The sequence below is a fragment of the Phodopus roborovskii genome, unplaced genomic scaffold (genome assembly GCF_943737965.1).
Source record: "Phodopus roborovskii unplaced genomic scaffold, PHOROB, whole genome shotgun sequence".
Classification (NCBI taxonomy): Eukaryota; Metazoa; Chordata; class Mammalia; order Rodentia; family Cricetidae; genus Phodopus; species Phodopus roborovskii.
The window spans coordinates 11,679,721-11,705,275 of record NW_026126408.1 but is presented as its reverse complement, the minus strand read 5'-3'; the positions used below and the strand labels follow the sequence as shown (position 1 = coordinate 11,705,275).

The 25,555-nt window shown below is 43.2% G+C and overlaps 1 protein-coding gene across 6 annotated transcripts in view; it reads left to right on the top strand.

The window, feature by feature from the left end:
* The first annotated feature begins 1,368 nt into the window (after nucleotides 1–1,368).
* Nucleotides 1,369–25,555, top strand: part of Dtnb (dystrobrevin beta) — a 196,782-nt gene continuing 172,595 nt past the window's right edge. For all 6 annotated transcript variants that reach the window (XM_051181728.1, XM_051181732.1, XM_051181730.1 and 3 more), the window contains exons 1-2: nucleotides 1,369–1,512; nucleotides 20,648–20,715. In XM_051181728.1, the coding sequence (XP_051037685.1) occupies nucleotides 20,649–20,715 (67 nt within the window). In that variant the 5' untranslated portion in view covers nucleotides 1,369–1,512; nucleotide 20,648. The remainder of the gene's footprint in view (nucleotides 1,513–20,647; nucleotides 20,716–25,555) is intronic.

Below are 25,555 nucleotides of genomic sequence, written 5' to 3'. Positions count from 1 at the left end.
GAGAGAAGAGGAGGAAGAGGGTGTTCTAGAGGCAGGCTGCCAGTCTGATCACAGCAGGTGGCACGATCTGCCTTCCCATAAGGTGCCAGAACGCTCCAAAAAGCATCTCAAAGTGCACAGGCCGGAGTTGCTAGTTGCTTCCCTTTACTTAAGCACATTCACACGTATGTATGGAGGGACCATAGAGTTGTCTTAAAAAATGCGGAGGGGAAAATTTGGCCTTTTGAGTCATTAAAAGAAAACTTGACCGTTTCTGAAGTGTTTGGAAAGGATTCCATAAAAAAAATAAAAGGTTTCATGAGGACAGGCGTGGTGGAGCAAGCCTTTAATTCCAGTGCCTGGGAGACAGAAGAATGTAGATCTCTCGAAGTTGAAGTTCAAGGCCAGCCTGGTCTACAAAGAGTTCCAGCACTGATTGGACTGAGAAACCTTATCTTGAAAAAAAAACAAACAAAAACTGGAGAAAAAGCTCAGCAGTTAGGAGCACTTTGAATTTATTAGAGGACCTGGGTTTGACTTTCCAGCACTCATTGGGCAGATCCCACAATTCCAGGGGATCCAATACACTCTTCTGGCTTCCCGGGGCCCGCACGTGTGTGGTAAACACACATACACGTAAGCCAAACACTTATACACAAAACATAAAAAAATAAATCCTTTTAAAAATGGTACTATAGATTGGCTGGTAGAACTTTGTCACCCATTGCTCCCTTGCCCAAGCTGTTTTAACATGTCTAAACGTTCCCACTTTCAGGAACTACTGCGCAGCTAAGCGGAAGTAATCTGTTCCCCTTCATCCTCTCACAGCATCCGGCTGTGGCTTGGCTTTGCGCAGGTGACCGGACTCGGTCCTCGCAAAGCTGCTCTTCCCCCTAAGTTACGCGCTCCTGGGGACCAGGGGCCTATGACCCAGACCAAGTCCACCGCGCACCAGACGCGGAGTCAGTGCTCAGCGAGCCTGCTGAGTCAAAGTGGAAAGTCACCCGGGGCAGGAGCCCGCGCTCGAGGCGCGGGTGAATCATTCACCGGGTGTTTCTTTGCATTCCTTACGGTGCAGTCACGTCGGCGCAGCATCCAGCCGCGGGGCAGCTACCTGTGGAGTGGAAGCGCGCCTCCGCCTCCGCCTCTGCGGCCCGCGTACCGCAGAGGCCCGGAGGGGGCGCGTGAACCCGCGGGAGGGCACTCGGCCGCCTCCCCGCCCCCTCTCGCGGCGGAAGCCCCGCCCCTCCGCGCGCCCGCCCGCCGGCCCTCCGCGCGCACCCGCCCTCGCCCTCGCGCCCTCGCGCCCTCGCGCCGGGGGCGGGCTCGCTGCGCGTGCCGGGCGGAGAAGCGGCGCGAGCCGGCGCCGGGAACGTTCGCTGTGGGGGCGGCTCCGGGGCCTGAGTGGGTGCCGTCGCCTCAGCCGCTGCCGCTGCTTCAGCAGCCACGAGTCGAGGGGGCCGGGCCGGAGGAGGCTGCGGCCGCCGGAGAGTCACGCGACGCCCCCTCAGCTCCGGCTGGGAAGAGAGCCAGGTGGGAAGCCCTCCGCCCGGGCTGGAGGAGCGAGAGGGGAGCCTGCGGGGTGGCGGAGCGCGCGGCCGTGAAGCTGCGACCCTTGGGAGACGGCACGCCGGGCCGGGCAGGGAGGGGGGGTCCTCCGGCCACCCGCGCTCACGGTGGCGGCGGGGCGCAGAGCCGGGCTGCGCGCGCCGGCTAATGCAGCCGGAGCCCGGCTCGCGGGGAGGAGGCGCCGCGTTAGGTGCTGAAGGGGGCGAAGGCGGCAGGTCCTGGCAGAGGGCAGGTGAGGCAGGCAGGCCCTGGCAGAAGGAAGAGAATTCATTCCAGATCACCCTCTCGGTGTTTCCCGGTAGACGAACCTGTCCACCCAGGTCACCCTTGATGGGCATAGTACCCCGAGAAGAGGGACGATGCAGTTGACGAATGCTTACGGTTACATTCCCCGTGCCAGGCCTTGGGGAATCAGGGAGACCTTCCAGCATTCTCTGCAAAACGTTTATTGATTAGCTACGGAGCAGGGGACGAGCGCGGTCAGCCCCGGGGTCACGACTCAGGCACTCCCAGCCATCATTTGCTGCTGAAGTGCTGACAATTGGGCGGTGAAAGTATGCATATAAAATTTAAAGCTCTCAATTTCACGACTCTTGCCCTGGTCACTTCAGGTCTCTTTAGACTTTTTTTCCCCAGCCTTGGGAAATTAGAGCCTTAAGTTGCTTGGTTTGTGGAGAAAGTAGGCTGCTCAAAGGAAGCTGGTGGGAGTTATTGAGAAGAGGTTGGAAGGGTCTTAGTGACATTTAAAAGAGAGGGAAAGACAAATTTAAAGAGAATCTTGCTTTCTCAATTAAGTTCAGTCCTCAGGATATGGCCCGGATCCCAGTAGTCTTACAATTGATGCCCACTGCATGAGTGGATGGAGGAAGCAGGGGTTTGATACATTTTATATGGAGTAGTGTCGGTCTCTCTAGAGTTGGGGTGGGGTTCCTTTGGTCCTCAAATGATCTTTTTGCCTTGGGTAGCCAGGGTTTTAGGCGCTGGGTAGGATAAAACAGTGACCTGGGTGGCAGACTCTGGTGGTTCTTGCATGTTGGGAACCAGGTGCTTGTTCTTTGGGTGGTCACCTGAGATCAAGTTCTGGTCCTTCTCTTGTTGGCTCTTTTCTTTTTTCTTTTCTTTTCTTTTTTTTTTTTTTTTTTTTTTTTTTTTTTTTTTTGAGGAGGGAGGATGCTTTTGCTAAGAGCACATAATTTCTATTCTGCCTCTTGGGTCTTGACTCTGAGGTGAGAGACTGTCTCATCGGTCCTGTAAGGGCAGGGGTTCTGTCCTCCACCTTCCGGGGTATTGGGCTCTCCAGCTCCAGAATGCTGTTTCCTTTACCTGGCTTGCAGTGCTTGTTGGATTACTTTGCTTGCCAAATTAAAACTTGACCTTTTATGAGTTCTCAGAGGATTTTTATCAGACATAAGTGGAACTGTTTCTGAAGGGAGTTGTGCAGTCAGGGTGGTGCTGGCTGGGTCTATACATTCAATGAATTTCCCTGGAAGACAGAATTTCTACTTTTAGTTAAAATATTCCAGTTCATGGGATTTCCAGTTACCATTTATTTCATGTTTGTGATGTTAACTTATCTGAGCCTTAGTTTCCTCATCTAAAAAAAATAAGAGTAATATTAATCTATACTTGGTGTTACACATATAGTAAGCCTTGAAACAACACATTTATTTCATTTTAGTTAGCATCTGCACCTCAGGGTGCAACCTTTTAAGTTTCTGGTAAGTTTTGTTTTGGGGTGCCTACATGACTTTGCAATTTTTGGTATCTTGTTTCAGGCTTTCTTAATGTTTTTTAGATATTTAACTTAGATTTATTTCAAAAATCAATGCCCCCTTTTAAATATTTAACTTATATTTATTTCAAAAATCAATGCCCCCTCCCCCCCCTTTTGAAACAGTGTCATGCTGTATCCAGCTGGTCTGGTACTCCATATAGTGTAGCCAAGACTATAGGCTGACCTTGAAATTGTGCCCATCCTCCTCTTAGCCTCCTGAATGAACCACCATGCCTGGTTAAAACAAATTTTGTTGTTGTTGTTTTGTTTTTAAGATAGGGTCTTTCTATGTAGCCCTGACTGACTTTGAACTTGTGGTTATTCTCTTGCTCATGTGTTCTGGGATTACAGGTGTGGACTACTGTGCCTTCTTGATGCATAGTTTGCATATGATAAAATGGACAGATTTTATATATTGAGTTGGATGTTTGAAATAACCTACATATTGCTGGGTATGGTGGCACATGCCTTTAAATCCCAGTCCTCTTGAGGCAGAGGCAAGCTGATTCCTCTGAGTTTAAGACTAGCCAGGGTTACATAGGGAGACACTGTTTCAACAGAAAATAAAATCAAAAGGGAAACAGTAACAAAAACCTCCTACAAAGAAAATAAAAACAAAGGAAAACCATGTATACTTTGTAACCTATCCCAATCAAAATACATACATTTGTATCACCAGAAGGTTAAACTCATGCTATCTTTGAGGACAGCCTCCCCTATTTTACTTATTTCAAATTACATATGCATTAGAGCTGTGGTTCTTGTTGTGCTGGCTGTATGCTGTCCAGTTTTAGGGGTGTCATTTGCGATGGAGTTTGTGCCTGGCAGTACCTGGAGTTGCAGTAGTTCATGCAGCTCAGAATTCATACTTGGTTATAAAACACTCGAATAAAAACACCCTCTTGACATACCTACTTTCCCTCCCTTCCTTTCCTTTCTTCCCTCCCTCCTTCCTTCCACCTCTCTCCCTCCCTCACTCCCTACCTCCACCTCCATCTTTCTCCTTTCCTTCTTCCCTTCCTCTCCTTCCCTCCCATCCTCTTTCCCTCCCCCTTCCTCTCCCCATCACTCCCTCCCCTCTCCCCCTCCATCCCTCTCTCCCACTCCTTTCCTCCCTCCCTTTCCTTTCCTTCCTCCCTCTCCTCCCCCTCCTTCCACCTCCCTCCCTCGCTCCCTCCCTCTACCTCCCTCCCTCTCCTCCTTCCCTTCCTCTCCTTCCCTCTCTTTCCCTCCCTCTCCCCCTCCCTCTCCCCTCCCTCTCTGCCCTCCCCGCTCCCTCCTCCTCTCCCTCTCCTCTCCCCCTCCCCCTCCTCTCCCCTCCCTTCTCTCTCCTCCCCTCTCTCCCCTCCCTCTGTCTCCTTTCCTCTCCCTCTCCTTCTCCCCCCTCCCCCTTCCCCCTCACCCCCCTCCCTCTCCCCTTCCCCTCCCCTCCTTCTGCTCCCTCCCCCTTCCCTCCCCTCCCCTCCTCCCTCTCCCATCTCTCCCATGGGTATACATGCACATGTGTGTACATGTCTGTTAAAACCCAAATTTGACACTGTATGTTCTCAGTTGCTGTCTTATTTATTAGGTTCAGCCTTCTGTTGAACCTGGAGCTGGCCAATTTGGCTAGTCTAGCTAGCCAACAGTTGCTCTGGTGATTCCCTTACCTGTCTCCAGAGTGCTGCCACACCTGCATGGCTTCTACTTTGGACGTAGTCTTTATGCTTGTGCTGCAGCAAGTACACTGTCCACGGAGTCACCCACCTCCAGCTTGCCCTTTGGATTTACTATAGCATGCTGTCTGACTTGCTCTGTAGAATTTTTTTCCCTGATAGATTTTTTTCCCAATGGGTTATTTTTGAGATTCTTTTTTCCTTAATGTTGGAACATAGGGATCTACCTGAGTCATCTTCACTGTGTGATTTCTTAGTAGTGTGTAGGGTACTGTTTAAGTCTCTCTTCATTAATGGTAATTGATCAGTGAATGGAAAGCAAATATACCTCCTAGTCTAAGACTTTCCTTTAAAACACACACACACACACACACACACACACACACACACACGTAATGAAGAATAAAAATTGAGAAGTTTTTTTCTCTATTTCAGTTCTCTATTTTATATTTCCTAGTTTCTTTTATTTAGTAATATGTATTTATGTTTCTTCTATATCTGCTTATGGACTGATGGCTTTTAGTGACAAATAATATTCCATTAAATTTGTGAAATTTATAAAAATTTTTGGTAACTGAATAAAACTTGTAATATTCTATGTGCAGGTTTTTTGTCAACACAAGTTTTTAAATTTTAATTAATCAATCAATCAGTTAAGTTTTTTTGTTTTCTTTTTTTTTATTTTATATAACCAAGTCCATTTAAATGAAAACAAACATTTATAGACAGTATTTGGGAATTTTTTTTGTTTTCGAAACAGGGTTTCTCTCTGTAGCTTTGGCTGTCCTGGAACTTGCTCTGAAGACCAGGCTGGCCTTGAACTCACAGAGATCCACCTGCCTCTGCTGCCCAAGTGCTGGGATTAAAGGCCTGCACCACCACTTCCTGGCCAAAGTTTTTTTTTTTTCTTAACATACTAGGATAAATTAGGAGTATAATAGTAGATCAGAATATACCAGATCACATAAATGTTTGGTTGTATATCCCATATCACATATGTTTGACTACATAGGAGACTGCCAAGCTGATTTCTAAGGTGACAATTTTGCATAAATTTAGCATTTATGTCCAAGTGTCCCCAAGGGTACTAGTAAAATCAGTCTTGTCATGCTGTCTGTGAACTCAGTATTTGGGATAAGCTAATATTGAGTTACTGCTGTCGGTAGCTTACTTTTAGCATGGTTTTGTTCTGTATGATTTGAAGTTTTGATTTACGGCTTTGTAATGAGTCCGTGGAGACTTATTAATTATGAAAGGTTGGCCATTAGCTTAAGCTTCTTTCTAACTAGTTCTTATGGCTTAACTCTATGTTTTAATCTAAACTTTTGTATGTGGCTCAGTTACCTTTACTTTGTAAAGCCCATGTAGTTTGCTCTGTTTCCGTTTGCTTGGAAAATCCTGTCTAGCTATAGGCCATTCAGCTTTTTATTAAACCAGTCACAGTGATATATCTTTACACAGTGTAATCAAATATCTTGCAACATGGCTTTGTTCTACTTTGAATGTTTTTTTCTTTTTGTTTTTTTTAAGACAGTATTTCTTTATGTAGCCCTGGCTGTACTGGAACACACTCTGTAGGTCATGCTGGCTTTGAACTTACAGAGCGCTGCCTGCTTCTACCTCTCAAATGGTAGGATAAAAGAGGTGCACTGCTACTACCACCGTTTGGCTTAACTGTCTTTTTCTTTCCTTTTTTCTCTGCTCACCCTTTTGTGTGTCACAAATGGGAATTCAGGTGATGAGCTGGCTTGCAGGGGTCCCAGTCTAGAGTTAGAGAAGACTGGGGATCAAAGGTACTGCCCTTGGAGGTGGCTGGAGTGGGATCATAAATGTATACCCTGTTTCAGTTCCTAGCCAAGAGTCTGTTACCTTTCCATTTTTCTTATCCCATAGTATTACGTAATCGGCATTCTCTAGAGACTGATGGTAGCATTTTAAGTTTCCTTTCTGCTCCAGTCTCTCTGGCCTACAACAGTGAGTCTGACTTAGATGCCTCTTATTCTCGACCCTCTTTTGCTTGAAATTGTGTTCCCCTGCAGGAGGTGCAGGTTCTGGACTCAGAATCCAGACGTCTATGTCTTTATCTTCCTCATAATTATGTCTCTTATGTTTCTGATCCCAATAGAAGTTTTTCTTGCTTTTAACCTTTGTCTTTTGATTTCTATTAATTTTTTTTTCATTGATTTGAAATAAAGAGGTTTCAGTAAGGTGTCTCCTATGTTGAAAAGAGATTTGAATGGATCTTAGGGTCATACCAATGTCTTCTTATTGCTGCCCCTTTATGTACCAGAGTTGACAATGAGCACTTTTTTCTTTTCCTGAATGGATGCTTATAGTGTTTGTCTAGTATCTGTAATATTTTCTGGCTTTTAATTGATGTTTCATGTCAATTTAAGGATGTCTCTTTAATTCTTGTTTTGTTTTAATGAGTGTTGAATTTTATCAGTGGCTTGTTTACGTGTTTGTTTGGTTGGTTTTTTTCGAGACAGGGTTTCTCTGTAGGTTTGGAGACTGTCCTGGAACTCTTTTTGAAGACCAGGCTGGCCTCAGACTCACAGAGATCTGCCTGCCTCTGCCTTCCAAGTGCTGGGATTAAAGAAGTGTGCCATCCCCACTCCGCCTATCAGTGGCTTGTTTTTGCAATTTGTTGAAATGATCTTTTTCTTTCCTTTTCTTTAGCATGGTAGAAATAGGTTAGACTGCTGGGGCTAGAGAGATGGCTCAGTGGGTAAGAACACTGGTGGCTCATCTAGAAGACATGTGTTTGATTCCCAGCATGGCATGGTAACTCACAACCATCTGTAAGCCAAGTCTCAAGGATTCAGTACCCTCTTCTGGCCAGTGCATAGTGCACAGACATACATGTGCAAAACAGCCATATATGTAAAAATAAAGGAATAGGATGGGCTACTTTGTGTTGTAGTTAATTGAAAGACATGTCTACAGTTTAATTTTTCCTTTGTTTTTAAAAAAATTCTGGACAGAGTCTCAGTTTGTGATTACTGGTTGGCCTAGAACTCACTGTCTAAGATAGGCTGCCCTCACTTCACAGCAGTCCTGATATAACATATATATCTTGTGTTTTGAGACAGAATTTCTTTGTGTAGCCTTGGCTGTCTAGAACTAGCTCTACAGACTAGGCTGGCCTTGAACTCACAAAGATCTACCTGCCTCTGCCTCCCAAGTTCCAGGACTAAAGACATATGTCACTACTACTTGGCAGTTTTTCTATTTTTTGAGACAGCCCTATGTATGGCCTCAGACTCACTCTGCAGCTGGGGATGACATTTAACTTTTGATCCTTCTGCCTCTGTCTCCCTAGTGCTGGGAGCACAAATTTGAACCACTAAACCTGGCTTATTCAGTGTTGATGCTGGAACTCAGCTAGCAAACACTGTAAACATCCCTGTATGTCAGTCAAGCACTCCAAATGAGCTGCATCTCCAGCCCCTGGATCTGTATTTATGACTAACACTGTCTATAAGTTAAAGCAGAACTGAAATGCTGTGACAGTCAGGTTTTGACTCAACATCTTTGTATGGGCTGTGTTATAGTCCAAGTAAGTGCCTGATAGCTGACACTCATTAGGCTGTTAGGTTGTGCCTAGATATTGTACTAACCATTTACCATGATTCATTTGATGGTTAGCATAGCCTCGTTGAGGTTAAGCTCAGCTGTTCAGAACTCTGGGTAGTTGTAGACTACTGAATGTTTTTTATTGGAACCTAGAGAATGCTCTCAGATTTGTTACAAGAAGACATCTAGGGTTTTAAATTATTTTCTCTGGCACTCCTTTTAATCTGAAGCAGAAAAGAGTAAGTATTAGAGGAAGAATATTTGAGAATTTTCCTGAAATGAACAAAGGAATTAGGTTCCTTGTAGTCCTGGCTGTCCTGGAACTCCGAGGTTCCCTTGAACTCATAGAGTTTACCTGCCTCTGCCTTCTGGAGTGCTGGAATTAAAGACATGCACCACCATGCCTTTAGGTGTTTTTTAATTTTATTTTTTCGTGTATTAATGGCAGCCTGAGCTTAGACCTGCCTGTTCATCATACAAATAGTCAGGGAGTCTGACAGATTTTTTTTTTTTTTTTCAGGAGACTGTGTATTTGCAAATGGGTTTTCCATACCCTAGTGCTCTCTGTGTGTGTGTGTGTGTGTGTGTGTGTGTGTGTGTGTGTGTGTGCGTGCATGTGTGCTTGTGTGTGTTGGTGCATGTGGAGGCCAGAGGACAGCCTTAGGTGTTGTTCCTTAGGTACCCTTAGCCTTGGTTTTTGAGTTAGCCTCTCTTACTGGCAGGCTGTTATATTTAACAAGTCTGGCTGGCTAGAGAGCAGGGCAGATTCACCAAACTGTGCCTCCTCCTCTGGGCTGGGTTTATAACTGTTTGTTACCTAACCTGGTTTATTTACTTACCCTTTTGCTTATTGTATGTGTGTGGTGTGTGCATGTGTGTTCATGCATATGTGGGGGCTAGAGACCGATGCGCGTTGTCTCCTTGAGTTTTTCTCTACCTTTACACATAGATCTTCCACCTGAATTCAGAGCTTGATGATTTAGCTAACCTAGAGAGTCAGCTTGCTGTGGGGAGCCTCATCTTTGCCTTCTGAGCACTTGGTTGAGAGTGCAGGCTGCCAGGCTCATTTCACATTTACATGGGGGCTGGGAATCCAAATCCCAGTCCTCGTGTTGTGTGGCCAGTGCTTTACCCCACTAAACTATCCCCACCCAGCCCCTAGGATTTTTTTTGGAGCTTTCAAGGCAAAGGTTCCCTGCCTGAGCCAGTGTCCTCACCCCTTACCTGAATGCTTTGATGTGACAAGAGGTGCCAAGGTTAAAAAACTAACAAGCCAACTCAAAGGAGAGGGAGGCTCATTTAGCAGTACAGAGACTGTCTGGAAACCTTTCCAAAGAGTCCTCCCCCTCTACGTTAGTCTGTGTGCTGTGGCAATTACTTACCCTTCTCTGCCTGTAGACACAGTGTTCAGCTCAGTAGCACATTGTCTTCCTAGGACAGAACAGATAGGGGGGGTTCTTGTGGCCCTCTAGGAGCTTATCAAGGGCACCGCTGTTTTGTTGTTTTCTTTCCTTTTTCATTTATTTACTTCTGCTTGTTTTGCAAAGGGTGATGTGCACAGTTGGATGGTGAGGAAGGGCATTTATAGCCATATCATTGGCTACCTAAAGTAATTGCTTCATAATCTTAGGTCTCAGTGTGTTCTCAGCTAGTTCTAACATACACAGTCCTGATTGCTCCTTAGGCCAACAGATTTCTCGTTGTTTTTTTTTTTTTTTTTTTTTTTTTTTGAGACAGAGTTTTTCTATATTGCTTTGGATCCTGTCCTGGAACTAGCTCTCTGACCAGGCTGGCCTTGAACTCATAGAGATCCACCTGCCTCTGTGCTGGAATTAAAGGGGTGTGCCACCAACACCTAGCCTCAGTCTTTTTTTTTTTTTTAAGACATGGTGAGTCTTGCTGTATTTCCAGGCTGGCCTTGAACTCAGTATCCTTCTACCTGGGATTACAGGCAAGGTCGCATGCCCCTCCCACCCCAGCTGTGACTTATCCCAAAATTGAGAAGTGACAGGTATAGGAAAAGGTGCTGTAGGCAGGGTAACAAGAAGATTAAGCAGTTATATTTTATTAATATATAACATATCCACTGGCACACCATCTGTATGCCTGATGACAGACCTCAGGGCCATGTGCTTAGGGGATGGGAGCTGATGGTGGCAACATCTCACCCTGAGTAGGTGATTCTCCTGTTTTGTCTGCTTATACTATTTGGATGATATATTGCTGCTCACTTCTGCCTGGCTCAGTGGGCTTTCAGATTTTTGTGTTACTTGATTTGAAGGAAATGAACCTTGCTAAATAGATGACTGGTTTAACAAAATTCCTGCAAAAAAACTGTGGAGTGGATTTTCGGTCAGCTGAAGAGCGAAGTCACAGTGCAAGCATACTCACAGACCAAGGAAAAGTAGGATGGATGCTTCTTCTGTTTCAGTGATGAGCTTGTTGTCCATCAAATGCAAAATACAGAGACAATGATCTGATCAGACTGATGTAGAACCAGCCAAGTATTACAAATGCTATTTGTGTACACTGTTGAGAATATTATGCCTTAAGGTGATATTATGATGTAATGATATTATAGGCCAACAATACTGATTTTTTTTTTCTCTGTGTATCCCAGGCTGTCCTAGAACTGGCTCTGTAGACCAGGCTGGCCTCAAACTCACAGAGATCTGGCAGCCTCTGTCTCCTGAGTGCTGGGATTAAAGGCATGCACAGCCATCATCTCAATATATTGTTTATTGTTATTTATACTTCTCTTGAAACAAAGCCTCATCTTACAATGTAGCTCTGATTTTTCTGAAACTCACTATGTAGACCAGGCTGGCTTAAACTCACAGAGATCTACCTGTCTGGTAACAGGTAGGAGTTTTGTCAAATTTTATACTGTCATTTTTTTCAATTTTAGCTCTTTTAGTAGATAAACAATAAAGAGAGATACACTATGGTTAATTTACTATTTTGAACTTACCAAACATATTTTTATGTTGTTGCTTACTGTGTATCTCCTTTGGCAAGGCATCTAATTAGATCCTTTAGCCATGTAAAATCATTTATCGTGTGTATGTGTGTGGACAGAGGTCAAAGGACAGCTTTTGGGAATTGGCTCTGTTCTCCCATCATGCGGGTCCCAGGGATCCAATTCAGGATGTCAGATTTGGTGGTACGCACCTTTACCCACTGAGCGATCCTGCTGGCCCATTGGCTATTTTTTAGTTGTACTTTTTTTTGTTCCTGAGTTTTAAGCTCTATTCCTAAAATTTATTTGGAAGACCTTTCTTTCATGTGTGCTTTGAAAAATTATTTATGTTTTCATTTCTGTGTGAGTGTGATATGAGTGTGGCCACTTGTGCATGTAGATGACACAGGACAGCCCTGGGGCATCAGCTGCCTTCTATTTTCCTGTGGACTCAGGAATCAAGCTCAGCGTGCCAGCTTTTACTCTCAGCGCCACATCCCTGGCCTGCAAAGTCTTCATTGTGCTTGTTTTCACTTTAAAAAAAAAAAAATAACCTTGCAGAATAGTTAATTTTGATAACATTCAACTTAGAAAACTTTTTATCTTGTTGTTTTTGGTGTTCTGTGTGAAAACTTCTTCTCAGTTTGGCTTTGGGCCAAGAATATTAAACAGCGTTGTCTAGGAACTTGCAGTGTCAGCTTTTCGATTTAAGATACTCTGCTTGAGACTCACAGTGAGGGCTCTGGCCTTCTTTTACATGTTGTAGACTGTGTCTGCATTATGTCTTTAATTATTGTGGGAAGAAGCTCCTACCTGAGAGGGTGGCTGGATGCGCTGAAGAGCTGGCAGATTTGTGTGGACATAGCCAGTGGGTGTGTTTCTTTGTGTGTATGCAGGGTGAACTAGAGGAAGAAGGGGTGGAGAGGCTGGGATCAGGAGGTCATAGAATTTTATTTGTCCATTAGTCTGGGTGAAGGCTTTGGCAGTAGAAATGGGAAAAAGGGGAGGTGAGTGTGAGAGCAATGGGGAGGAAGGAAGTGGCAGGGTTTGAAATTAGAGTCAGTGTGTGAAGAGGATGATGACAAGATATTGGCTATCTTCAGAGTGCGGCTACGAAAAGGCAGAATTTCAGGAGTCCAAGTGGAAGGAAGTAGAGAGTTGTGTTTGCATTCATGCAAGCATTGATTGATGTTCAGGTCCTGTCTCAACAGCAGGGGCAAATGGTCAGCTGTGGTGGTAGTAGGTCCCTGTCGGGTTTAGACCTGTTCAAAACCTAACGACAGAGATGCAGATGATAATGCCCATAAAGCATCGCCTGCCTGGGGAAAGAATTGGTGACACTCTTGGTTTTTGTGCCTCGTAAGTTTGTACTTGAGGGAATTGGGACCATGAACTTGGTTGAATGAACAGGTATGATGTCTGTAGGAACTGATTCTAGGCAAGGATTTGAATAGAAGCATTTTGTTTAGGAGCTTATCCCAGGAAAAAACTGTTGGACAGAGAGAAGTGAGATAGGAACAAGAAGATAGCAAATAAGGGGTTAATTATCCATCCTGTTAGTGGGAGAGTAGCTGAGGCAGTGTGAAATAGGTATGGAGTTGGTAAGGCAGTGGTGACCCTTCATTATTGTCTCCATTAGCCATTGGGTAGGGATGTTCCCAGGTGGTAGGTTTATACTGTTTCGGGCCTGCCCTGAAGAAATAAAAATTGACTCCAAAGCTTGGGTAGGGGGTATTGTGGAAAACCTGCTGCCTGTCTAGGGTGTAAGGACTTGGTAAAGTGTGCACGGTGTGGGAGACAAGGACCCTTTGATACCTTCCTTAGTACCTTCTTGCAGTTCTAGCATCTCCAACTCATTTTTCTCTAGGATGTCATTTAAGCATTGCATTTCAGGCTTCAGTGAGTCATTCCCACAACACATCAGGATTGTCTCCAGATGTTTTTATCTTACTAAATCCTGAGTCATGAGCCAGTGCCCCCTATCAATTGACACCCTTATTCTTAACAGCATATATACTGGGCCTCCAAGTCCAACACTCACTCTCACGATCCTTTCCCATATCGTGGCTTTCTTTTCTTCTTTTCCTTCCTTCTTCTTGATGTATTTACTTTTATTTTATGTCCATTGGTTTTTTGCCTGTATGTGTGTCTGTCTAAGAGTGTCTGGTCCCCTAGAACTGGAGTTCCAGACAGTTGTGAGCTGCCATGTGGGTGCTGGGAATCAAACCTGGGTCCTCTGGAAGAGCAGCCAGTGCTCTTAACTGCTGAACCATCTCTTCACCTTTGGCCTCTTGTTCTTACTGTCCCAGAGGCAGGTGTAGGTCTTAGAAGATAAACATCTTTCAGGACATAATCCCAGCACAGCCTCTTTGCACAGTCTTTGCCATCTTGTAGCAAGAGGGTCAAAGCTCTGTTTACAGTTTCTCAAAAGTCTAGATTTCCTGTGTGCTTTCTGCCCTGAGACACACCCAGCCTCCTGATCACCAGCCTTTCCTACCAGTGTGGCACATGGACACATCGTTCACTCCCAAATTCATTGTTTGTGTTATAGTTGACTTGGTGTTGTACATTCTTGGGTTTAAGCAAATGGTATAATGGAATGTACCAGCCATCATCAGACCAAATTGTTTCACTGTACAAATATTCCTTCATGTTCATTGGGTTCATTGCCCACCTTAACGCTAGTCTCACCAGTCTTTACTGTCCTTGTAGTTTTGCCATTTCATGGATGTTATATAGTTAAAATCGTGCTTTTTGTCCTTTTGGATTGGTTTCTGTGACAAGGTCTCATTTAGCCCAGACTGGCCTTGAATTTGCTCTGTGCTGGGTGTAGGTTGGCCCTTTCCCCTTAGTAATTTTTGATTAAGTTTCTTCAATGTCTTAATGACTTTGTGGTTCATTTCCTTTTAAAACTGAATAGTTTATCCCGTCACTGAAGGCCCATGCTATTGTTTTCAATTATGAATAAAGCTGCTATGAAAATCTGTGGGGTTTTTTTTTGTGTGTTTTTGGGGGTAGATGTACATTTTCACCTCTGCCTAAATACCAAGGATTATATGATAATATCTGGACCCGTTGCTTTGCATCTTTACTAGTGCATGGTGTCGTCTGTCCTCCCCTTTGGCTGTTTTTATAGGCACATAGTGCTGTCTCCTAGTTTTACTTTTCTGTATGTGCTGTGTGTGAGTGTGCAGGTGCATGTGAACATGTCTGTGGAGGCCAGACACCCTTTTGTTGTTGTTGTCGCTTTTTTTGTTGTGTTTCTTGAGATGGGGGCGGGGTCTCACTATTGTAGCCTTGGCTGGCTTGGAACTCACCTTGTGAACCAGGTTCTCCTGGAACTCACAGAGATGCACCAGTCTCTGCCTCCTCTGTGCTGGAAGGCCCTTACTTTTTACTTTTAGTGAAGTTCAGTTTAACAGTTCTTTCTTTGTTTCTGCCAGTGGTATTATACCTAAAGACTGCAGAGATGGCTCAGGGAGTAAGAGGCTTTGCAAACACAAGGACTCCAGCTGGGACTCTAGCTCCTATGGACAAGGCTAAGCCTGGACATGTGTGCACCTTTCACCCCAGCACTGGGGATGGGAAGGAACAGAGACCAGAGATTTCTCGGGCTTGCTGCCTGCATGCCTAGCTCCAGGTTTAGTAAAAGACCCTGTGTCAGAGGATTAAGCTGATAGAGCACAGCATCTGATGTCTTCCAGCTTCCGCAAGTATGGGTACAGAGACTTACACCATACACATACGTATTACACAGACACACGAACACACATGCACAGAATCATTATCCACTGAATGTGGTGGCCCACACATGTAGTCTCAGCTCCTGGGAGGCTGAGGCAGGAGGATTACCACAGTTGGGGGCCAAGACTGGACTACCTAGATGAGTTTCAAACCAGCCTAGGTTACAGTGTGAGACTCTGCCTGAGAAAATGAAAACCAGAGTCTTCACCATAACCCCTGGATTGTTTATTTTTCTCTTGTGATTTCTAGGAGTTGTATAAGTTTTATGTTTTAAAATTAGGCTGTTTTGATTTATTTTTTGTGACTGGTATAATGTCTGCATTTGAATGAATATTTTTGCTTATAGACATCCAACTTTCCATACCTTTTGTTGACAAGATCGCTTTCCTCCATTGGGTTGCCTTTTCATAGCGTGTGTCATATAGTGCTATCAGGGCTACAGCTTTTTATTTTTATTTTTGAAAGATATCCTCTTGGCTATTCTTAGGGTCTTGTCTTCTGTGTGGACATTAGGATGAGTCTGTTGATATTTACCAAGTAACTTGCTGGGAGTTTGGTGGGGATTGCCTTGAATCTATAAATTGAGTTTAATGAAACTGACATCTTTACAGTGTTAGTCTTCTTATGTATGAACATGGAATCTCAGTAATTTATTTCATTTTATGTTGATGTTTTTCCACCAGTTTATGGGTTTTTTCACATTGGTCTTGTACGTATTTTGCTATATTTTCACAAAATATTCATATTTTTTGAGGGACGATAACATTAAGTGGTATATTTGAACATTATTTTATTAGCTTTATTCATTTTTTAATTTTATATGTGAGTGTTTTGCCTGCATGCATATATGTGCATCACATATGTGCTTGGTGCCCATGGAGGTCAGAGGATGGTGTCTGATGCCCTGGAATTGGAGCTATGGTTAGTTGTGAGCACCATGTGGGCATCGGCATCAAATTTGGGTCTTCTGCAAGAGCAATAAGTGCTCTCATAACCCAAGCCATCTCTCCAGCACCTCTATTTTTATTTTCTAGTAAACTTAAACATTTTATTATTCATTTTATTATGTTTTTAACTTCATATCCAGTTTCTTGCTACTATGTAGGAAATGGATAGGTTTTTCTGTATTGATCATGTATCTGCTACCCTTGTTGTAATTGCTTATCAGTTGGCAGATTTTTGGTAATTCTTTTGGGTGGTCTGTGTAGATGTTCATGTCAAGGTGAACAAAGACGGTTTTATTTCTCCCCCCCTCAAGCCGGTTGCTTTTCATTTTCTTTTCCCTTCACAGTTTTAATTCCTGTAGTTTTCCATACCAGCTGCCTTTTCTGCTTCTGTTGCCGTCAGTATGAGGCAAGATTGCCTGTGAGCCTGGGTAGGAGAGAATGGAGGAGGAGAGAAAGCAGCTGGGGATCTCCCTCCACTCCTTAGCTTTCTTTTCTGCAAGCAAACTAGAGTGCTTTCCTGAGTGGTTTTTTAGCATGTGCTACAGAGTGCTGTTTGGGGAGCCTGGCAGTTTGGAGTTCAGACCTGGAGCTATGAGAGAAGAGTAGTAAACTCGCCTTCTTGGGTGGTCGCTTTAGTGCAGCTGCTCAGGCATATTTCATATGTGTTCCCAATGACCCCACGGGCATTAGTCTGGGTTTAGTAGTTATGCTCAGTGGCAGAGGTACTTGTATACTTACACAAGATTTCAGGGTCCAGAACTTTCTTGGGCTGGTATTTAGGACTTATCTGTCATCTGCTGCAGCTGTCCATTACCCTGTGGGAGTGAGTAACTTTGCAGGCGTTGCTTGGCTAGAGTCCTCCAGGGAAAAGTGCAGCTGTGACAAGATAGGCAGCTCCCGGCCATAGAAAAGTAACTAAGCCTTCAGGGAAGGTTTGGCTGTGGCTGGCCAGGACAACCTGTATTGCATTGTTATTGTTTCCTGGCTTACACATCTCCAGTCTTTTCATCAGCTGGTCTTAGCCACCTCTCTCTCTCTCTCTCTCTCTCTCTCTCTCTCTCTCTCTCTCTCTCTCTCTCTCTCTCTCTCTCTCTCATATTTTCTCTCTTCCCTCTCAGTCCTCCCCCCTCACGTGTGTGTGTGTGTGTGTGTGTGTGTGTGTGTGTGTGTGTGTGTGTGTGTGTGTATGCATGGGCTACCTTGATATTTCCATAGATTGATGTTAGGTGTCTTATTCTATTGCTGTCTACATTATTTTTTAGACAGGTCTTTCACTGAACTGGGATTTCACTGATTGGCTAGACTAGCTGGCTGCTGAGATGAGCTAATTCCACCCCTCCCCCTTCACTGGGGATTACAGGTATACACCACTACATCTGGCTTCTTTTATGTAGGTGCTGAGGATTTGAACTTAGGTCCATGTGTTTCTACAGCAAGCAGGCTACCCATTTAGCCATATTTTCAGCTCCTGCCTCATTCTTTTTAAAACCTTGAAAGTATACTGTTTACTTGTACAATAATCTGTAAAATTATTGAAGCATTTTCATAGTGGGTTTTCATCTTCTCCCTTTCATATCTCTTCCTCTTTAAGATTCGTTCTTTCTTTCCTTCCTTTCTTTCCTTTGAAAACAGACAGAAACAAAGCTGGATGCATTAATTACCTGTCTTGTTGATGACACAAAAATACCTGACTAAAGTAATGTAAGAAAGGGTTTATTTTGGGTCACAATGTGAGGATGCAGTTCATAGCGGCTCCTGGAGCTTGAGGCAGGTTGTCACATTGTTTTGCAATTGGGAAGAATGGAGTGACGCCAGAACCTGAAGCAGGTGACTCTTTCAGGCTGGCTCCAGCAACCGCTTCTAGTGAGGCTATAGTGTCAAGGGGGCCACAAACAGTTTCAAACACATGAAACTGTGCAGGACATTCACATTTAAATCTCAGTAGTTGAAGTGTCCGTAATGTTTATGCCATTTTAGCGTCTTAGTGTGATTAAAGCACTGCTCCAAGGAGGTACATTCAGTAATGGAACTGAAACAAAGGCCATGGTATGACTGTTTTCATTTTTAACAATGGGGACATAACTATCCTAATTGTATTCAGACATGTAGTAATTCAGTGTTAATTATTATTGTTATAAATAAGATTGACAAACTTTTCTTTCTTACAGGGCCTGACAGTAAATTTTACTTTAGACTTTTCAGGCCAGGAGTTCTCAATGGCAATCGTAGTTTGACATTGTTTTATGAATACAGAAATTCTGCCATAAGTAATAGAGAAATGAAGCCCCGTATGAAAGCACATGCCTGTAATCCCACCATTTAGGAGGTGAGGCAGGAGGACTAGGAGTTCAGTGGCTTCTTCAGTTGTATAGCAAGTTTGAGGCTAACTTGGACTACACGAGACCATGTCTAGCCCTTATACTCCCTTCTAAAAACAAAAGGGGAACAGAATTAGATAGGCATGGCTGTGTTTCCAAAGTTTTATTTGCAAAAGGAGATGGCAGGTCTGACTTGCCCAAGAAATTGTAGTCCTGTAGTTCAACAGCCACCAACCACTAGCAGTTTTACCTGCAGTTGTCGGTGCTGAAATTGTTTGGCACTACTTGTGGGCCATCTAGACAACCCCAGGATACATATTGCTTCCTAAGATTAATCTACAAATAAAAATAAAATTTCAGAAAAGTGTCATTAAGAACCAGCAGACTCTAGCAATTTGTTTTCTCTGCTTTGAGAAAAGTGATATAAAGGGATACTAAAGCAGGTAGAGGATGTAAATTGTGATACACATCATCGAGGACGTTGTGGTTATTCTGTTGTGGTATGCATCAGCCGTTGACGTTTTGAGAAACCAAGTCCGGGATAAGGAGCCTCAAGCTTCTGAGTGGCCTCTTCCCTTTGTAATTACAGGTTACTGGAACCAACTGCTTTTTCTTTAAGTCCTAGATTTTATTAGATTGTTTTTTCTGTTTCTGGCGTTTTTTTTTTTTTGTTTTGTTTTGTTTTGTTTTGTTTTGTTTTTTTTTGCTTACTTTCTATTCAGAATTCCTTTGACTTGGGGTAAATTGTAGCCATGATGTGTGTTGAAGTCTCCCTGATGACATTTCCATGACCGGAACAGGGTCATTTTTAATCAAAATCTTAATTATGGAATGTTAAGGAACATATTTATATTTGAAAGTCTCTTTAGGGCACAACTAAACTTGCTGTAACCAAGCAGGCAACTTGCTCTTGTGATGTGCAGTTCATGTAGTTGTCATTTAGTTTGTGACCATAAGATGTTTGAGTATGGTTTGTACTAGTTTAATATATAACAGTTTAATCTACTTGAAAGTGATTTGCAGCAGTTTAATCTACGCAGTGTAATTATCTGGCTTATGTTCAGCAGAGCTTGGCACAAGCAGGTCTGTATAATGGGTGGTGTGCTATCTTTTTAGCCATTGGAGATCCATGTATCTGTAAATAACAGTTACATGAAGACTGTGTCCAAGAGGCTGCACTCGCACTGGTGTTGAGCTATGTGCCCTTTAACATATTAGCTTTCTCTGCATCTTTACCTAATGTGTGAAACAGGAACAGCAGTAATAATAAAGCAGGCATGAAGGTTTTTGTGGGGACTGAATAGATCATAGAGGAATGCAAATGTAAATCACACTGTTGCTTTTGTTCTTGAGATTAGAGTTTTGTTACATTGTCTAGGCCAGCTTTGAACAACTAGGTTAGAAAAATTCTCCTGTCTCAGCCTCATAGGCAGCTGGGACTTGATACTTGGTTCCACACATGTGAGGAGTTTTGTCACCTGGCACAGTCTGAGTGTCAGCATTAACTGCTATTGCTATGTGACAGAAATGTTCCTTGGAGGAGCTCTTTAGCATGGGGATGAATCATTTCACCAAATACAGAAGATGTTATGTTTGTCTTTTGTGTATAAGTGGAAAACTCTCATGTTCTTTACTATAGGCTTCATTCTGTTGTATCTGAAATCATATTTAGTAACATACTAATATATGCCAAACAGTGGTGGTAGATGAAACTGTCTCAACACACTCAGGGCTCTGTAAAGAAAGTAATCAAGTTGGAACAAAGACATTCTCAACCAGGTATGATAGTGTGTGGCTGTAATTCCAGCACTCATGACGCTGGGACAGGAGAGCAACTGTGAGTTCAAAGTCAGCCTGGGCTCTGTTGTGAAGTCTAGAGCAGCCTGAGTGAAAGTATGAGTCCCCAAAGAAAAGAAAAACCGTCCTGCATTTTCAATTCAGGAGCTATATATACCAGCTCCTTCCTGTAAGTACTAACTGTCCAGTATTCCCCCCCCCACTTTATTTTAATGATGCTGCTGTCTAATGTTCACTGTGGTTTCCTGCATTGCTCACAGCTGAATGATAAGTACTTGGTTGAGTCTTCACACCATGACTTGGCTCATTGTGTCTTTCTTCATCTCTAGGATGATTGAGGAAGGTGGGAACAAGAGGAAGACCATGGCGGAGAAGAGACAGCTCTTCATAGAAATGCGTGAGTATCCAGTGCTCCCACACATGGAATACTGGGTGTGTGTGTGTGTGTGTGTGTGTGTGTGTATCCCAAGACAAGGTTTCCCTTCTCAATCTCTGCCCCCTCCCCTCTCTCCAGGATCTTATTATATAGCTCAAGTAGCTAGGAACTTGTTATGTAGACCAGGCTGGCTTGAAAAACTCAAAGCAGAGTTCTTGCCTGCTTCTGCCTCCCAAGTGCTTTCTTAGTTAAGAGCATAAATAATAAGGCAAAATGGAATACCTGTGACTTTAAGTCATGCTTACTGTTTGGGACTCTTTCTGTAATTGTTACCATAAGCTTGCAGGTGGCGATAAATAGTTAATAATTAATTCATTATATAAATTACCTTTTTACTAGATGCCAGGCTTTCAGTAGAGAGAACTAAGTGTTAGAACTATTGGAAAACCAAAAAGGAAACTTTACTGTCCACTCAAAAATCTTCTGTTAAAGATTATATTTTGATATATATATCTTTATATATATCACAATATATATATATATATATATATATATATATATTTTTTTTTTTTAAATCCCAAAACACAGACATGGCTTGGAGGAATTGGGTGGTTCCAAATAGTTTTCTTTTTCTTTAACTGTGTGTATATATGACTTTGACTATATGATATAGACCATCTCGCACTTGTTAGGTCTCAAATTCCTTTATAGTATTGGTTTGGATTAGTCTTTGTAAGATCTTTTTGTGTGTGTGTCTGTGTGTGTGTGTGTGTGTGTGTTGTGTGGTTTTTCCAGACAAGAATTCTCTGTGTAGTACTGCCTGTCCTGGAACTTTGTAGACTAGGCTAGCCTTGAACACAAAGATCCACCTGCCTCTGCCTCCCAAGTGCTGGGATTTAAAGGTGTGCGCCACCGCCTGTTGTAAACCCTTTAAAAAACATTTTATGGGTACTAATGCAAAGCTGGGTCTGGGCATGTGCCCATCATCCTAGTGCTCAGAGGAGGACCATGAGTTCAAGGACAGCCTTGACTACAGACTGAGACCCTTATCTTAAAACAACAAACAAACAAACAAAATGTTGTGAATTGTGAAATTGGTCCTGCATGGCTGAATCAGGAAATAGGACGCAGAAACCCAGAGTGGGATAGTTCATGAGGTACTTGAAGAATTCTAGAATTCTGCCTCTTAGAATATAATTAACAGGTGAAGTTTTAGAAGATCTTTTGGCTTTCATCATAGTTTGAATCTGTAGAGACTCAATCATTGGATGTGGAGTTAGGCCCAGCCCAGAGGTTTAGGCTTGAGAACTGTCAGAGGTTGTAGGGAAGAGATGTTGACACTGATGGAGAATTGGCCAGATATTTAAAGCAGGCGCCTCCCTCTGTCTGTCTCACTCCCAAAGAAACAAAGTGCAGTTGAGCTTACATGAGGCTTGTGCACTGTCTCTCCCACACCCTCTTGTCTTTGCTCTCTTCACCAGGGTCTCATCCAAACGAGCTTTGAACTCACCATCCCTTTGTCTCAGTTTCCCAAATGCTGGGATTACAGTGTATGCCCATGACTGGCTCTAAAATGGAGTCTTGGATCTGCTCCTCAGACTACAGGTTCTGCAGTTAGAATAGCTGGTCTAGATTTTGGTTCCCATGCTTAATGACCTTAGGATATATGTATTATCTTAGGGAAGTTCAATTTTTTTTCATTTAAAATTTTAAAAATTTATTTTATGTCCATTGGTGTGAGTATCAGATCCCCTGGAACTGTAGTTACACAGTCATGAGCTGCCATGTGGGTTCTGGGAATTGAACCCAGATCCTCTGGAAGAGCAGCCGGAATGTTGAGCCATCTTTCTAGCCCTCTCATTTGAAAATTTTTAACAGCCTCTGGGACTTTATATTCCTTTATTCTTTCATTTATTTTCTGATAAATACATAGATATATTTTAAATAAAAATAAGTATTTGTTTATTTACTTATTTATTGCATGTGCATGCACAATCATGCCATGGTGTACATGTAGATGTTAGAGGATGCTTTAGTTAGGGATGTTATCGCTGTGATGGAAATTATTGGAGAGAGGGTTGATTTTAACTTACACGTCCAGATAACAGTCTATTATTGAAATGAAGTCAGGACAGGAACTAAAACAGGACAGGAACCTGGAGGCAGGAGCTGATGTAGAAGCCATGGAGGGATGCTACTTACTAGCTTGCTTTCTCTGGTTTGCTTAACCTGCTTTTTTTTTTTTTTTTTTTTTTTTTTTTTTAATAGAACTCAGGACCACCAGCCCAGGGATGGCATCACCCATCATGGGCTGGACCCTCCCTTGTCAGTCACTAATTAAGAAAATGCTTTATCAGTTTGTGCACTGCCTGATCCTATGGAGGCATTGTTTCAGTTGAGATTCCCTCCTCTCAGATGACTCTAGGTTGTATCAAGTTGACATAAAACTAGCCAGGACAGAGGAAAACTTGCAGGAGTCCGTTATTTTCTGCTGTGTGGGTTCCGAGGTAGAGCTCAGGTTGTCAGGTGTAGTGACAAGTGCCCTTGTGATAGGCCATCTTGTCAGCCCTTAGGCCAAGTTTCTTAATCTCCATATGCCTCAGTTTTCCCACCTATGGACTAGTACTGGCTTCATAGAATTCTTGTGTTTATGATAACAACACAAGGAAAGCTCTGCACAGTGCCTGATCAAGAATAATAAATGAGGTTAACTACGGGTTTCCCTGTGCAGCCCGCTCTATAGACCAGGCTGGCCTCAAACTCAGAGATCCACCTGCCTCTGCCTCCCAAATGCTGGGATTAAAGGTGTACATCACCACTGCTGGGCTATGTTCAAATGTTTTAAAAGAATTTTAGTGATTTTAAGTATATGAGTATTTTGCCTGCATGTATGTCTGTGTGTTATATGTGTGACTGGAGGTCGGAGAGGGCACTGGATCTCCTGGAACTTGACTTACAGATGATTGTAAGCTGCTTGAGGTGGGTGCTGAGAATCAAACCTGGGTTCTCTGCAAGAACAACAAATACTCTCAGCCACTGAACCATCTTTCCAGCCCCCATTTAAAAAATGTTTATCATCCTTAAAAAGAAAAAAAAAAAAAAAGCTCTTAAAAATTGCTTTTTGTGTATGAGTGTTTTGCCTACAAGTATGCCTATATACTGCTTATGTGCCTATGCTGGGGCTAGCAGATGGTAACTTAATCACCTGGAGCTGGAGTTACAACTGTTGTGAGCTACGTAGGTGCTAGTAATGAAACTTGAGTCCTCGGAAGAGCTGCCTGTGGTTAAGTGCTGAGTCATCTCTCTCCAGCCCTCTTACTGTTTTGAACTAAAACAATAAGCATCTGATATTTTTCTTGTAGACTTGACCTCAAGTCTATCTGTGTGCCCCAGATCATACCATATATGATCTAGATTAAACCATATAAGTCTGTGCTACATCCTTGCTCAGAATAAGTTTAGTTGTTCCTTATTAACTTCGTAAGAGAGTTCTAGCTCCAGAATTTGCCTTTGGGCATGTGTCTTGCCTTGTTCACAAGTTTCCAATATCTACTTATGGCTTGTGTTAACTTTTTGTTGACTGAGATGATCAACTTATAAAGAGGAAAGGGGAATGTGAGGGGACCTGGCTACGACATCTGTTACCTCATTGATCTCCAGGGTTGATTTGGCTTATCTGGCTGGCTAGGGGGTATCCCCTTCCTCCCTCCCAATCATCTCACAGTTTCCCCTTACTTGATGGTGACTGAGATGCTCTTTTTTTGGTTACTTTAGATGTTACAATATCAATTAATACAAAGTTCAAGTTTATTTGTAGGGAACCTTCCTTATGAAGTACTTACTGTCTTTTAAAACTTGTCATTGTTTTTATAATCAATCTTTTGGAAATACAGTCTATTTTGTTATTTTTCTTTCCATTGCCATTTTTTTTTTGTTGTTGTTGTTCAATCCAGATTTTAAGACTATGCATATATATATTTGTGTGGGTGCCAGAAGAGGGCATTAAATTCCCTGGCACAGTAGTTACAATGTGGGTGCTAAGAGCTGAATTCTGGAACTTTGCAAGAGCAACAAGTGCTCTTAACTGCTGAGCTATTTCGACAGTTCCTAAATCCAGGTATTTTAAAAGCTAAATCTGGGGGAAGCCAGGTTTGTGCCTCTTGCCATTTCCCTTGGTGAATTTTGTCTTTATTTTCCTGGTTCACTCACTGAGGTAGTTAGCCCTTCAGTGCTCTCAAGGGTTCATCTTTCCCCAGGGTTCATCATCCCCCCCATCCTTCTGCAGTGGGGGAATCATCGTTGATGTAGCTGTGCCTGAGCTAGTACTCTTTATGTGTATGAGGGCATGCTGCGGCATGCACATGGAGGTCAGAGGGCACCTTTCGAGAGTCAGGTCTCTCCTTCACATTCAGGTTGTGGAACATTAATACCTGCTGAACTTCTTCACAGGCCCCGTGCTACTATCCTTATAAAAGAATGATTTGAAATGCTTACAACAGTTTAAGCAGCACAGACACAATTTTACATGAACTCTGTTTCAGTCCATTTCTGTTTCTAATAACACAGTATGCAGTCTGAGTTATAAAGACGAAGTTTATTTTGGCTCATGGTACTGGCCTGAGTTGCAGGGCCACATCTGGAGATGTTCTTGCTGGCAGGGTCCTGAGGTGGCTGAGGGCACTGTGGTGAGAGATAGGGAGTGAATGTCTTCTGGCCCTTGTGTGCCTGCTTCTTCCTTTGCTGCTGGTAGATTCATTTGTTTGCTTGCTTGTTTGTGTATTTAGGGTTCCAGGTGCCGAGGCTTTCAGGTGCTGAGATGACAGGCACGAGCCACTTACCCTGGCTCTACTTTTTTTCTTTT